The sequence below is a fragment of the Brassica napus genome, chromosome C2, assembly GCF_020379485.1.
Source record: "Brassica napus cultivar Da-Ae chromosome C2, Da-Ae, whole genome shotgun sequence".
NCBI lineage: Eukaryota > Viridiplantae > Streptophyta > Magnoliopsida > Brassicales > Brassicaceae > Brassica > Brassica napus.
This window is the reverse complement of record NC_063445.1, coordinates 9877734-9893845: the sequence shown is the minus strand read 5'-3', so window position 1 is coordinate 9893845 and position 16112 is coordinate 9877734. Positions and strand designations below refer to the sequence as shown.

General features: G+C 33.9%; 1 protein-coding gene and 1 long non-coding RNA gene across 2 annotated transcripts; both read left to right on the top strand.

Annotated features, from left to right (window-relative positions):
- The first annotated feature begins 286 nt into the window (after positions 1 to 286).
- On the top strand, positions 287 to 5481 carry LOC106407477. The gene is made up of 2 exons (XR_007319159.1): positions 287 to 4943; positions 5053 to 5481. It is a non-coding gene; the product is annotated as an uncharacterized LOC106407477 (long non-coding RNA).
- A 6139-nt stretch (positions 5482 to 11620) lies between these two features.
- LOC106420847 (GDSL esterase/lipase At5g55050-like) lies at positions 11621 to 14677 on the top strand. The gene is made up of 5 exons (XM_048747162.1): positions 11621 to 12137; positions 12474 to 12619; positions 12956 to 13189; positions 13293 to 13548; positions 14304 to 14677. Exons 1-5 carry the CDS (start codon positions 11873 to 11875, stop codon positions 14525 to 14527), a joined length of 1125 nt encoding a protein of 374 aa, XP_048603119.1. The 5' UTR covers positions 11621 to 11872; the 3' UTR covers positions 14528 to 14677.
- The last annotated feature ends 1435 nt before the right edge of the window (positions 14678 to 16112 follow it).

Genomic DNA, 16112 nt, shown 5'->3' with positions numbered 1-16112 from the left:
CCAAAATCTGGGAGTTTCAGTACTCGTAATGTGCAAAAGAAGAATTATATACCAACTTATGGCAACAGCTTGGCTAAACTGTTCAAAAGTTTCAGTATGCTTTCCGGTCAAGAGACTGAGCTCAGTTTCATTCGAGCTTAAGACGTCAACTGAATCCAATAGCTCATTATAGGGATTGGCATATCCATTTCTCCCACGTCAAGGATGACCGGAACAACTGCTCTATTCACATTCTGCAACACATCCACCACCAACTTAAGCTACTTAGAAAATTCTACTCAACATAAAGTTCCATTGGCAATCTCATCGTGATGATTCAAATAATATATGATCAATCTACATTCTAGTTCCAAATGCTATATCTTATCCACGACACAGTTTCTCTATCTAAACAAAAAGAAGCATCCTTGAATAAAATCAAGATTAGAATCAAATAAATTTAAAAACTTGATACGAACTTTAGCAACTTGAATGTTGATTGAGTCTGGGATCTCTCTTTGAAGAAGCACACCATCGGCATTCCTCACTATCTCAAGCTCATCATCGCTCATCTTCTCAGTCCACCCTCTCATATTAGCACCACCTACAATAATGATCGAGTTCTGTCCGTCCATTTCACAGAGAAAATGTAAGAGGATAAGCCTCATAAGTTCGTTATAATTCCTGAGAAAAGAAAGTTACCTTGATATCAGTGAGAATATGGAAGACACCATACCGTGCACGATATCAATAGCTGAACAAATTGTATGTAACTGGTTTTATTGTGTGTAATCCAGACTACTCGGATTACTATGATAACTGGTTTTATTGTGTGTAATCCAGACTACTCGGATTACTGGGTTTATTATGTGTAATTCAGATTACTAAGATTACTTGGTTTTATTATGTGTAATTTGAAACTCTTGTATATTGCAAGTAGTGCGTATATTTAACATATAGAATCCATATATTATCTATTAGTAGACTATCTATATAGTAAATAAGACTATTAAAACTATTTAGATAATTATTTTCTATAGTTTTAGGAATATTTATTAGTTTCCCAAAATGATTCCTTAACTTTCATGGTTGTTGTATGAATCATAAGGCTTTAATAAGAATAATCTATAAAAATACTTATTTCTCGTAAACTTTATATGTAATACTCTTAATTAATGACATTCACTGTATAAAATCACTGGTTTTACTACCAAATATTTCATCTGGACATAGTTTTACTAATAAAACTTAAAATTTGCCAAAGTATTACTATGTGTAAAGTAGTTTTACTACTACCTTGAAGTTTACCAAGAATTACTAAGTATAATTAAAATGTTAAATTTATGTATATAACAGCTGCACGTTTTACATGATTACTTTTTAAATTATTATTTTAACATGTATTATGCATACACTTTTTACATGAATCTTTTTTAAATTATTATTTTAATATATGCTATGCATATACATTTTATATGAGTATTTTTATATTATTAATTTAACATGAGCAAAACAAAACGAATTTTATGAAGAGAAATTCTTTTGGATATCCTTTTGGATATACTTTTTTAGTTTATTTTCACAAAAATACTTTTTCGGAGAGAAAAATGACCAAAATAAGTTTTATTAAAAGGTAAAATATGCATTTATACATCTTGGATTAACTAATCTTGACTTAGGGTTTAGAGTTAAGGGTGGGGTTTAGGGATGGTTTCAAATTATAAAAAATAAAAATTAAATATTAAAAATTTCAAAATAAAAATACTATTTTGGTCATTTTATTTTTTGAGAGCTATTTTTGTGACAAAAAAATTAAAAAAAACTATTTGAGAGAATTGCCATTTTATGAAACATAAAACGTTTTAAAAATCTAAAATAAGAAGATAAATGTTTTTAATCAAAATAACAATGGGGATTAATAAAAGATAAAAGGAGAATGTGTCACATCTAAAGAAGATAATGAAAACTATACTAATCAAAATTGAGTGTATAATTAAATATTAACATTTATTTAAATAAAAAATAACCAAAAATAAATAAACGATATATTTAAATCTTTTTCTATATTTAATATGATGTGATTACAAAACTGTATGTGTTCATTTAGTAGTTACGGTTCGACAACTCGCCTCCCTGATATTACAGATCCAATACCAATACTCTCACAACGCTCAAAGAACTGCTTAGGACCTTCCGCTCTTCTCGAAGACTTTTTTTCTCTGGAAAATTGTGCAAGTTATCTTGATCGGCTTCTCTGTCAGCCAGAACACACGGCCTCTCCTTTCTCTGTTCTCCTTATCAGCACGCTTCCGCTGCTCTCTTTGCATCTTGAGCATCGTTTTATCATCGCAAAGGTCATTTTGATCAGCATTATAATCACTGCGTGAAGCAACATAATAATAAGTCAAGATTCTTTTTTCCTAAAGCCTAAAGGATATAACTATTAGCAAAAAGCAACCACCACAATATCATAGAGAGAGACAGACATACAAACCTGCCCCATGTCACCAAGTAACGTCTGCAATGTTATTAAAAGTGGCTTAGAGATCTAAAAGAATGAAGGGCAGAAGAATCCTTCATAGAGAAACTAATAGTTTAACTTACTAAGCATAGAGGCTGAGATGTCAAGACCTATCCATCGGTGCCCATTCTCTGAGATTGTTTCCCCGCTCAGGCCAGATCCACAACCTGAACCACAATTATAGATTATTAGTCACTCTCTGCGTTTGCAACAAAGCCAAAGAGTTAAGATTGCACAATGTCGAAAGAGATACTAAAAAGTAAAACAATTGATGATCGGTCTAAAAGAAAAAATCTTGGGATAGGGCTACATCCATTCAACGTTTAGAAACACTACAAGAAAACATATTTTTTACTAGGACAGTATTCGTTGTAAATTCGTCATAAACGGAGTGTTACAACGAATTAACCTCGAAAGAAGTTTCGTTGTTAAACGTCCGTCGTAACGGAGGTTTCTTCGTAAACGACTCGTTACGTTTACGACAAAATATATTCTTCGTAAAGCGCAGGGAAAGAATTCGTCGTAAACGACACGTAAGATTTCGTGGTAAAACCCACGTAATGATTTCGATGTAAAGCACATGTAAATACTTTCGTTGTAAATCACTCGTAAACATTTCGATGTAAAACCCTCGTAAATCTTTCGATGTTAATCACTCGTAAACACTCGATGTAAACTCCATGTAATGTTTACGAGGAGTTTACATCGATTCTTATTATATTATTATTAATTAGTATATAATAAATTTTAATTTATATTTAATATTCAGAATTTAAAATAATTTAAATTTTAAAACGAAATATAAAATTGAAAAACATATTTTAAAAATGCATTTAAAAGTCATACAATAATATTTAAATTCATAATCATCATCAGTAGATTAAAAAGATAAACTTTACCAACATGTCAAGTAGGAATCGGGTTGACACTGTTAGCGTTTAGGTTACTGAGAAGATTAGTAGTGATTATCAACAATCGGGTTTTTTAAAGAATTGATAATAACACATATGAACATAAGTGATTCAAGCTAGGAATCAAAGAAGGTCCTTACCTGGGTGACTGAGTTTCAAAGAGACAGCTGAGAGATCATGGGAAGAAGAAGAGCGGTGAAGAATGTTTTTAGGGTTTAGTATAAGACGGGGAAAACTTTCCAAACTTGCAATTGATGATTGTGGCTCGTATATCTGTCGCAATAGAAGAGAGTTGAGATGGAGAGATGGACCAAATGGGAGGCTTTCCCGAGCAAGAAGAAACTAGGTTAGGATCCGGGTTTTAACCCGTTTAGGTTTGGGTGGACCGGATAGATTAGGTTGGATCTAATAATAAACTCATTTCATTAACGGTCTTTTCGACTTTACACGCTTTATGTATTTAAATTTAATTCAAAATAAATTATTATATATTATTTTTAATAACAGGGATATATGGGGAATTTACGAGAACCCTTGAGGCATATTGAGTTAAAGTCCTCCATTTTTCTCCATAAGAATAAAAATCTATTTATTTTTTTATCTTTTATGATTCCATACTCTTATATCTCTCCCTCCATCTCCGCCGATTCAATCTCTTAACTTTCTCATTTCCCTGTAAAAAGGAAGAGCCTTCCTTCTCCTCCTTCAATTCCACCATAAAACCCTAGAATAAAGCTCCATCTTTTAACTTCGTAATGACAAAATCTCATCTCTGTTTCCTCCTCTCCTCACTAAACTTCGCAGCTTCTCAGACCAGCGTCGACGCTCAACTATGCAAGCCCTCAAATCGAGCCTAAACCTCACTAAAAGACGTAGACTGGTCCAACCCCAACCCTTGTAAATGGCCAACCGTTCAATGTGACGAAAGCAACATAGTCACGAGAATCCAACTCAAAACGAAAGGAATCCAAGGAACCCTCCCTCTGAAACCAGAGCCAGATCTCTCCGGTTTAACCCGGTTACAGACCCTCTCCACCCAAGAAGCTTACCTCGAGAACAACCCTTTCTCTCCCTGGGAGATGACCATGGACAAGCAGAAGACCGGGTTAGCCATCCACATTTGCTACAAGTCTAGCTAATTTTCTATTTTTTAACTTATGTACGTATATTAGCAACATACACTTGGCAAATACCTTGCTACCATTCAATTTTATCTGTCATTTACAATGTCTAGACACACAATGACTCTGCTTGTATTGCTAATCGTTTGTTTGTACTATCAGATAAGCTTGCATCTGAATTGTATGTCAACTGGACTTAGTCTGCCAAATAGACGTATAGCCTGCCTCTTCTTTTGTTTGCTTGCTACTTGTTTTATTATCCTCTATGTTTCTGTTTGATGGCAGGTACTTTTCCACAAGTTATGATTTTCTAATTACTAGTTATGAACGTATAGAAACTTTGCTTCCTCAGTTGTTCTGATATATGAAAATTCTTGTTATTTTGAGAGATAGAGAGATATCTGAACCAAAGTGAGTTTCTGACAGATTATATCAATTGTGGTTTCTTGTGGTTCTTTTATGTGTATATAAGTCTTTATGTTGGTCAGTATCTCAAACATTCTACTCTGTTCTTTTACAGGTCCGGCATGAAGTAATGGGGGGGAAAAGGCAAAAAAGGCAACGTTCATTTCAGGAACAGAGGCTGCAAAGAAGTGTTTGACTGTTTTCAATCTTCAATAGTTTTAGGAGTGTTCTATTGTTTTTACCATCATCGCTCGTCACCACCACCACCACGACCACAACAGTTCGACCTCTCTGCCTCTCTCTCTCTATCTGTTTTGAACTCATTTTGTCGTGAGCAGAGGATCAGTTCCTTGCCTCTCCTTGGGGTTGATCAATTCTAGATATAACCAGAACTTATAACTCTGGTTGCTACTTTTGTCATTAAATATGTTAACTATTTATGTTAGACTAGCATTTAAACAGAATTGTTAGGTTTTTTTGTGTTGCTAATATATGTACTCGATGTCCAATATTTAAGGTCAGAAAAAAAAATATTTTTTAAACTCTTAACCTGTTGTTTTCTTTTGTCGATTTCTGCATCTATGTAAACCGATCACAACTTTATACATGCTAACTTTAGTTTTAACACGAAAGAGTAGCATTTAACCAAACAATTAACTTGCAGTTTCACCTTAATTTTGGTCGCTGCGTTATCATCTATCATGTTTTCTATATATTGGAGACAAAAAAAAATTTCAACCAAACAATTAGCGTGCGGTTCGTTATAAGTATTCAAGTAACACATTAATCCCTTCTTAATATGTAAGATTTGCCTAAATTCGTTCTTAATATGTCAGACTAGCATTGAAACAGAATTGTGAGTTTTATTATGTTCCCAATATAAGTATTTGTTGTCCAATACCAAATCTCAGACGACAAATATATTTCTCGAACTCTTAACCTGTTTTTCTCTTTAAAACAAAATCTTCTACGCTCTAAATTAATCTGTTTAGCATATATTACATCATAAAACATTCTAAAATAATATGTTTAGACTTTAGTGGATATTACATCATAAAACATGCTAAAATCCTAAAGCAAAGTCCACAACTATCTTTAGCAACATAAATTTTATTTTAACCCAATCCGTGTTTATGTTACCTAGTTAAATACAAACCACCAAACTATTTCTAAGGTCAATCTAACATGTCGCTAAATTTCGTTGAATACCATTTTCGGATATAAAGGGTTATAGTATAGAGTTTGAAAGCTATCATCGAATAAGTTACAGTGGTCTGGTGGTTTAGCTCGATACTCTCAAGCTCGTTTCCCGGGTTCAAGTGGCATTCTAGACTGATTTTATTTTATTTTCTTTAATGAGTGGTATAAATGTAAATAACTCATCTTCTTTCCTCCAATTATTTTTAGGGTTTTCGACAGCTCAAGTTATATTCATGGCGGCCGGCTTCAGTTTTCTCTTATATCATCAAATTTTTTATGCGATTTCGTATTGTTTATGTTCCAATTACATAAATCTATCACTAAACACACTATTTTGATCATTCAAAACTTAGAAAAAATAAAAACAAATTGCTGGCTCCGATTTTCTTGCCGATTATTGTGAAATAGCCACGACACACCACCGCCAAGCATCTTGCCGGCGCGTAATCGTCCTCTTCTTGTTTGTTGTTCCAGTGAGCGTGGAAAGTGGCTCGTACTCACGAGACTCGGCTCGAACGAGGGCATGGGTCTTATGACCTCAAATCAATTTGATCTCGTTTTCGAACAGGTCTTATTCCCTCAATTACATTTATATTTCTTTTAGCTTTTAACTTTATTATCACCAATCATAATGTAAATTTCTCTCTTATAGACCAAAGGACAATTTTGTCATTTCGACTATACTAGATCATTTTGAAGGTCCACAATTTTTATGTTATAGGTATTTTCTTAATTTACTACTTCTGTGATTTTCACTCAATTCACTCCTTTTTATAGGCTTTCAAAAAATTTTGTGCTTCCGGCCGATGGTTTTTCTACGGCCCACGTCGTTATATATTTAACTCGTGTACACACTAGAATAGTGCAGCACAAGATACACGTTACATCAAATCTGGTATACAAATTTGTCATTTAGTACCAGTTGGAGAGGAGAGTCAAAATGGAAATCGGACAGAAATCTCAAATATTTGAATAGTACATATATTTCAATATCCAAAATAATTGAATGAAGTAGGTTCCGAATCGAAAACTGAACAAGTATTCAAATATATAAAATATTATTTATATCTACATATATTATAACTAAATATATATTTATACTTTAAAATCTATTAAAAATATTTGAAAAGCTAAATTATTATAAAGTATTTAAATTATCCAAAGTATCCAGATAATTTTCATCTGAAATATCCAAAATTATTCGAAATATTCGATATTTTTATCCAAATTATCCTCATATTTTATCCATACCCGATATTTAACATGAATTGCCTGAACCACCTGAAATAATCAAACATAAATCAAATGAGAACCAATATTCTTTTTGGATATTTTTTGGTTCTTAGTTTTACTATCCGAACCTCACCGAACGCAAACCAAAAATAGGCCATTAGTAAATGGATCCTTTAGTTCCATACCGATACTCAAAATACTTGAACCGAACCGAGCCGATATCTGAAATGCACATGCCTAATCAAATGCATACACTTGATTTTCTTAATTTTAATTCATAGTTTCTTTCCTGATGTCAAAAGAAAATTCATAGTTCCTTTCCTTTTTCAAAGTTTTGTCTATTTAACCCTAAACCAGAGGACTCAGTGTTCGGAAAATTATTTCCTCAATTTTTTTGTTATCGTAAACTATGTCGTGTTAGTCCACCAAATGCGTTGGAATGGTGAAGAATTCAATTCTTCTGTGATCTAGGCCATACATCAATTATCTTTTCGATTGCTAGTTCTCTAAGTCATATAAATTTTGAAATGGCCATAATAATATTATACGTTTTCATATGGTTCGATTATTATTTTCGAATTCGATGTTGGATCCTACCCTGTTATCAACGAGAAAATTGAATAAAATGAGCATCATACACTTCTTTTGTTTCATGATATAATTGCAGACTATGGCTTAAGAAGGACTAGTAACGCTGTACATTAAAGTTGATAACGCAAACCTCGAATTGCAATAAACAAAGTGAATGTCTTTATTTTTGTGTGAAAAGATTCGTCCTTCAGAGTTCAGATTGAAAATAGCCTTTAAAAATAAAATAAAAAGCGAAAGCTGTGTTACTCAGTAGTCATTAGACTCATTACTAACATTAACGTAAAAATCAAACAAACAAGAAAACATATAGTCCGGAAAACCGTGGCCCAATGGTAAGGACGGACTATTTCCAACACCCAAGTTGCGAGTTTGAATCCTGCTGGAAAGAACTAACTCGTGATGTTTCTGGACAGCCCACACGGATATGAACCTATACTTTAGAGTCCATTCGGAGATTAGTCTGGGTTTTTTCATAGATCCGGGATACTCCCGGTAAAAAAAAAAAAAAAGGAAAAAACACCAACATAAATTAAAGTAAAGAAATCCATACGCGTAACACGTCAATATCCCACACTCGCAACACACCTCAAATCACGGAAACTAACTCGTTGTTGACATAGAGAACAAAATTAGAGAACCTGAGTTTGATTTTGATTTTTTTAGTATATTGTAGTATATGACTTCAGCAAATAATCTACTATATATACTTTAGGTCTATGAAATTTTTTAATCATTTAAATAATTTAAAGTTAGTACTATTTGTAAAATCTGAAACCATGAGACACGAGTAACGATGAATGTAACTTACTGAACGATAGGACAAAAGGAACGATACTTTATACGGCTCCATAGTTAAATTTAACCTCGATATTTCTTCGGTCCATGGTTAAATCCAATCCGATAATCTGGTTCTATTTCAAAAACACTGTTGGTAATAAGTATTTCATAGTAATCCAGTTTCTTAAGTTACTTTTAAATTTTTTTTTTTTTTTTTTTATAATCCAGGGTTCCCCGTTTCGCGGATCATTCCCTAGGTCCGGTCAGATAGCGGGCCGGCTTCATCCGGAAGGGTATGTCCTAAGCCCGAAAGCCCAGTACCCGCTTTTTGTAACAGGGATGAGCAGTTCGCTTCCGGCTGGCGTCGAACCCGGAAGCATAACAATTGGCCCCCAAAACTCTGACCAGTTCTAGTAGAACTGACTTGTCCTATCCACTTTTAAATCTTCAACAGAACATAGCAAACAATACAATATACAGCTATTCAAAGGGGCAACACGCGTTTGAGTAGTTTTCAAGAAAATCACGCGTTTGAGTATGAACCTAACTGTAAACATCTAGGTTTCTAATATAATTACCTAGCATCCGTCTAACCGACCAAACTTATAATCGAGTTCGTAGGCCTTTTCTGTCTCAAGTTTTACTTTTATGTAATTACGCGTTAGATCCATCACTTGTCGATTTTGTTTGACTTATATCACTGTCATTCAATCAACAAATTACCAGTAATAAGTTCCATGAAACATTTAACAAAAAAGTATTATTAAATGAGATAATGTGGGGGTGTGGGGAGGATTGTATGGGCGCAACTACATATGGTGGAAGTTTTTAGTGGTGCACATCACACCAGCAGTGCAAGCAGAACATACATCAATATATTATTATATATGGCTTGGAATGCTAAAAGGATAGAGAAGTTTGACTAGTTAAGCAAAAGAAAATAATTAAAAGTTATCATGTATATTTCACGATGATTACAAGTCGGATCAAACCAAATCTCTTTTTTCCCCATCATTTCGTGGAAAATCTATACTTTTATTACATGAGGATATGATTATAATTTCGCATGATAAAAACTAATTATGTAGGTGATGGTAAATTACACATTTTACGAGTAAAAATAGTTTCACATGATCAGATATACTCTATGCATTTCAAATTATTAGAGGAAATCAAAAATCATATTTTCTCTGCATGCTTGTCTATATTTTATACGACCTGGACTAGTTCATGTGGTTGATTATTCACAATTTTCAGTTTACGCTATAATCTACCATATTTAACATATATTTTTAGGGTATATATAACGCGAACAAATGGAAGGAAACATCAACAAAATTGTCTGTCCTCTAGCCATCCACCTTGTCTGCACTAATCGATAAGAAAAATCTGCAATCACATGTCAGCTTGCTACTACTAGTTTATCGAATTCAGAGGGCTTTCTCAAACTATTATTCTCATTTTCCGTTGAAATATAAGTTTTACATTGCAGCCAAAAAAAAGTTTTGTTTATTTGTATCTCTTTACATATGTTACAAATATTTGCAAATACAAATTAGTAAATCTACAGTTCTAAACAACATAGTAAAAGAAATAAAGTGATAACTACACATATTAATTTCAAACTATATATATTTGTGAAAATATAAAAACAAGTAACAAACTCAGATACACTAACTAGTTGACACAATAGCTTTTCAAACAACAAAAAACTAGTTGAACGCAATATTTTTTCTATTTTATTTTTCTAAATAAAGGGAAATATATAAGGCATGAATGGTTTTCCAGATACCATCCGCAAACGCAGCTTTTGTGATGTTAAAAGTTGGTTGTTAGTGTTTTGTATCAATCATACCATGGTAATACGGACGGTTCCAGAAGAAAAAAAAAATATTTTCTAAATATATTTAAAATTTTTAAACTAAAATTTAAAATTGAAATATTATAAATAAAATATAAACATTTTATAATTTCAATTCACTAATAGTATCATAATTTATTATATAAAAACTTTAAACCAAAATATTCACTATAATTTTTTAACATTAATATATATACATATACAAATGAAACAAAATATTCTTATAAAAGTTCTAATATAAATCTTCAAATACATTTGATCGAAATTATCATTTTCATCTAAATTGAAAATAAATAAATAAACGTAATATTTTTATTAATTATACTATATCAATAATTTTATATTTTATAATATAGTATGTTTATAATGTTATAATGTGTTAATATTGGTTATTTATGATTAAACCATTGCAGTATCGCATAATTAACCAGTCATAAGTATCCTGCAATTAAATCAATTTCTAAACGTTGTACCAATAGTACAAATCGCTTAAAAAGCTAAAAATTGCAGTAATTCACATCCGCAAACTCCCACAACCGCACACGCAACCGATACGTTTCAACCGATCATGCCCATAGTAAATGTAGAAATATATAATGTATAGGATATCAACTCTACCTCAAAATGGTTGCCTAACTATATTTATGATACAAATCATACAAGCATGATTGAATGGTACGGTGGGCTTAGAAAGGTGCTAAGTACCCCAAGTTCGAAACCTACCATTTCAGATATAAATGTTTGTGTGGTCAGATAACATGTATATCTAATTTTCATTGCAAGTAATCAGGTCTATCCGATATTGGTGGATAAACCCTCAGAGGATTAATCAACTGGGCTTCGGCCCACCGGATACCCCGAGTTAACAAGAAAAAAATATATATATTTGTCATACAATTAGAGCAATAAGTGGAAAATTAAGTATGCTACATATAGTAAGACAGAGAGAGAGAGAGCGTTAAAGATCAATGTTTTCGGTGCCATATAACAAAAACTGAAATTGCCATAACAGTCGCGACAATCTACAAGTGACAATGTGACATGATCGGTCTGACAAGGACAATCAAAGAAGCTGCCCTTCTCATTTTTATATTTTTCATCTTTTCACATTACCAAACTTTATATTATTTTCTAGTTTTGCAAATATTTTCCGTCAGTATTCACGTTTCTCTCTTCTCTATATAAACCACACTAAGTTTTATATCTCTAATACAACCCTAAGAGCCTCGGAGAAACAAACCCAGTTCAAAGCGTTCGCCGGGAGGAAAAGAACATGCCGACGAACAAAACACCGTTCCTCCCCATCTTCCTCGGTTTACTTTGGTTCGGTTCATTTGCCGGTTTAGAATCAACGACCGGAAAACTTCCTTCGATTCCGGGAGTATACATTTTCGGAGATTCGTTGGTTGATGCAGGAAACAATAATTACTTAGCAATTTCCATATCCAAAGCTAATTATCCACGTAACGGCGTTGATTTTCCTGACAAGAAAGCCACCGGAAGATTCTCTAACGGCAAAAACGCCGCAGATGCTATCGGTGAGTTTTTGTATATTTCCCAGTTTTGTATATATTCTACTTTTTTGTTTGGTCTCTATGAGATGAATAGTGTTGGTATGCTATGTCAGGCCACGATTGCTTTGATTTAGATAGCGTGTCGTGCGGGCAATTAGAACTATATGTATTCTCTCATAACTAGACCAAAATAATGGTTAGACGTTCAAAATCATTATAAGAAAATACACGTAGTTGTAAGTTGTAACTATTAGTTGTCAATATATAAATCAAAATTTAGTTTCAAAAAAATATATATATATAAATCAAAATTTCTTTTACATGAACGTTGACCTAAGTGTTTCTTTTGGGATTGATTAGCTGAGAAATTTGGTTTACCGTTACCGCCGCCGTATCTCTCACTGAAAGTCTCATTTAAAGAGAAAGAGAGAAAATCTGCGGCCTTAACTGGTGTGAATTTTGCTTCTGGCGGAGCTGGTATCTTCAACGGTTCCGATCAAAAACTTGTAAGTTATTTATATTCCATCTAGGATATGTTAAATTTCTGGAAAGTAATTAAAATTCCTTTTTTTAAAAACTGGAAAGTAATTAAATAAAGTATTGGTTCCATGGTCAGCTTTATTTGAAATGGAAAGTTAGGCGGTAGATTGCAAAAACACATATATTTATTACACAATCTAGTTGAATGAAAAAGAAATTAAATTAAAAACATTACAAATACAAAGAGGATTGCTGTGAGCGTGTATCGAACACGCGACCTTCAGATCTTCAGACGCTCTCCCAGCTGAGCTATCCCTGCTATCTATTATTGACTTTTCATCTTACGTAATCTTTATGTGTAGAGGCAATCTATTCCTTTATCGCACCAAGTGAACGATTGGCAAGACATTCATAAAGAACTCACAAGTCAGCTTGGACCATCCGAAGCACAAAACCACCTATCCAAATCTCTATTCTTCGTGGTAATAGGCAGCAACGATCTTTTCGACTATTTTGGATCGTTCAAACTTCGACAAAAGACCAATCCTCAGCAATATACACAATCAATGGCTGATAAGCTCAGAGAGCAATTAAAGGTAAAATAAAAAAGTTAGGACATCTAAGACTTGTGCTACTAGTTAGATACATGCATGTATTCCTCTTACAAATTTATTAATCGAGAATTGTATTAATTAACAGAGACTTCGCGATACTGGAGCACGTAGATTCCTTATACTAGGTGTAGCACAGATTGGTTGCACACCTGGACAAAGAGCGAAAAACTCGACGATGCATGAATGCAACGAAGAGTCTAACATGTGGTGTTCTTTGTACAACGAAGCTCTAGTAAAGATGTTACAACAATTTAAACAGGAGTTGAAAAGCTCGATGGCGTACACTTACTTTGATAACTTCAAGTCCTTCCATGACATTATCACCAACCCTGCCCGCTACGGTACGATCAGAGTTTGTATATTTTAGGTATTAAGTTTTGTTACCACGACTAATGAAAACTAGAATAAATAATCAAACCACAAAATACCGCAAGGTTGAGACGTGAAATAAATTAACATGTATGATTGAAATTTGGGTAAGACGAATTCCAGTAATTTTATTCCTAATAATACCCCTTTGATTTTTTTATATCACCTTTTTCCAAACCATACCCGCTTTTTCAAAAAAAAATATTTTTCTTCAAGGAAATTTCTGAATAAATTTTTTTCAACAAAAAAAACTTAAATAACAATTTTATAAACTCCACATGTACAGTGTACTGAATAAAATAGAAATGTAACTTTTATCAAGCGACCGAAAGTCCCAAAGTGGGATCACTATTAAAACGGAGGGGACACACATGATCCACATGCCAAATTAAAGTGGTGATATTAGAAAGAAAAAACAAAGTGTGTGATTGGTAAACAAAATAGATTAAATGGGGGGGAAATAAATAGAGTAAATTTATTCATTTAATGTTTTTTTACCAAAAAATAAATAGAGTAAACATTATTTTTAATCTAGTGATTTGTCTAAGTTGAAAACTTACCTCCCTATAAAAGAGGTGAAAAAGGTTGCGCTGGAAATGATGGGTCCATCTAAACTTTCTTTTACTTTTTCTTTACACCTACTTTTAACCAGAGCCATTGGCTTACCCTAGTAAACAAAATCGCACTTAACGAATGAAAAAAACACATTGTCGTTTTCTGATTTCAGGTTTTGCGGACGTGACATCAGCGTGTTGTGGAAGTGGGGACTTAAATGCGGACTCTCCTTGTTTTCCCGTGTCAAATTTATGCTCAGACAGAACCAAATACCTCTTTTGGGATCGCTACGGTCATCCCACGGAAGCTGCTGCTCGGACCATCGTCGATCTTATGTTATCTGATGACTCGCAATACTCATCTCCTTTAACTCTGACTCAACTTGTCTCTTCATGATCAATATGGCTTTGTTTTCGAAATATTCGATCATCAAATAGAACTGGGATTTGGCGCCTTGATTTGTAATCAAGTATATACGGGCCAATTCTGTTGGAAATCTAATGTTGTGTATTGATTTACTAGTGCTTCTCACCGTTTTTTATTTTATTTTTCAATGTTCCAAAACAACGTATAATCAACCTTAACAAATGTAAGGGTACGCCCATGTTTATCTATTGGGAAATCAAGAAGAACAACCATATCAAGATTATGAAAACAGTCGAGTTTTGTCAGAGACGGTTATTAACTGCTTTCAAACCTTATGGGTTGGGTATTTCAACGTCGGTTCTAAATCCAATTTCTATGTGTTTTTTTTGAGTACGGACTTTAGGATTTCAAGAAAAACTTTTATGTTGTCGTAAAAGAATGGAGAATTCTTCTATCTTATTAATGAATCATAAGGTTCCTTTATATAGGAATTACAAAGTATATAAAAAAAAGAGTACAAAACCTAATTCAACAGAAAATAGGAAAACTACTAAAACATAGACATCCATATCCTAAGTCAGCCGGCTAGGACTTTGGCCGACTCTCTCTCCTCCATTGGCCGTGGCTAGGCCTTGTCTTGGTCTTGGTTATGGACCATCTACTTAATGATTTATAACACTCCCCCTTGGATGCCATAACCATATGGGTTTGCATCATGCACGATGTTGCCTCATTAAAACCTTCTAAGAAAACCAAAAACCCAACGTGGGAAAAATGGAAACCATAGATAGGAAAAATAGTACAACGCATGAAACTCCCCCTGATGAATGCATCATTGAAGATCCTTCAGCTGGCGCATTCCTATCTGATGAACGAGTTTCTTGAACGTTGAGGTTGGCAGAGACTTGGTGAAAAGATCAGCTGAATTATCACTGGACCGAACTTGAACCACTTGAACTTTTTTTGCCTTCTGCAGATCGTGGGTGAAGAAGAATTTGGGTAAGATATGCTTCGTTCTATCTCCCTTGATATATCCATCTTTGAGCTGAGCTATGCAAGCTGCATTGTCCTCATAGATGATCGTTGGCTCTCTCTGTCCCATGGCCAAACCACTCTCTACACAGATGTGGCCGGTCATGTTCCTCAACCACACAAGTTCACGGCTTGCTTCATACATTGCTATGATCTCGGCATGATTAGAGGATGTGGCCACTAAGGATTGTTTTGTGGACCGCCAACATACTGCAGCCCCACCATATATAAACACATATCCTGTTTGAGATCTAGCATTATGTGGGTCAGATAAGTACCCAGCATCTGCATATCCGACCAAACTCTCTCCTGGCCGGTCGGTATAGAACAAACCCAGATCTTTTGTTCTTTGCAGATATCTGAACAAGTGTTTTATTCCATTCCAGTGCCTCTGAGTTGGACAAGAGCTAAATCTAGATAATAGATTCACGGCAAAAAAATTTCCGGTCTAGTGTGGCTAGCCAAGTACATTAAAGCTCCAATGGCACTTAAGTAAGGCACTTCCGGCTCGAGCACTTCCTCGTCCGGTTTCTTTGGTCCAAACGGATCCTTCTCTAAGTCTAAGGACCTCATGACCATAGGA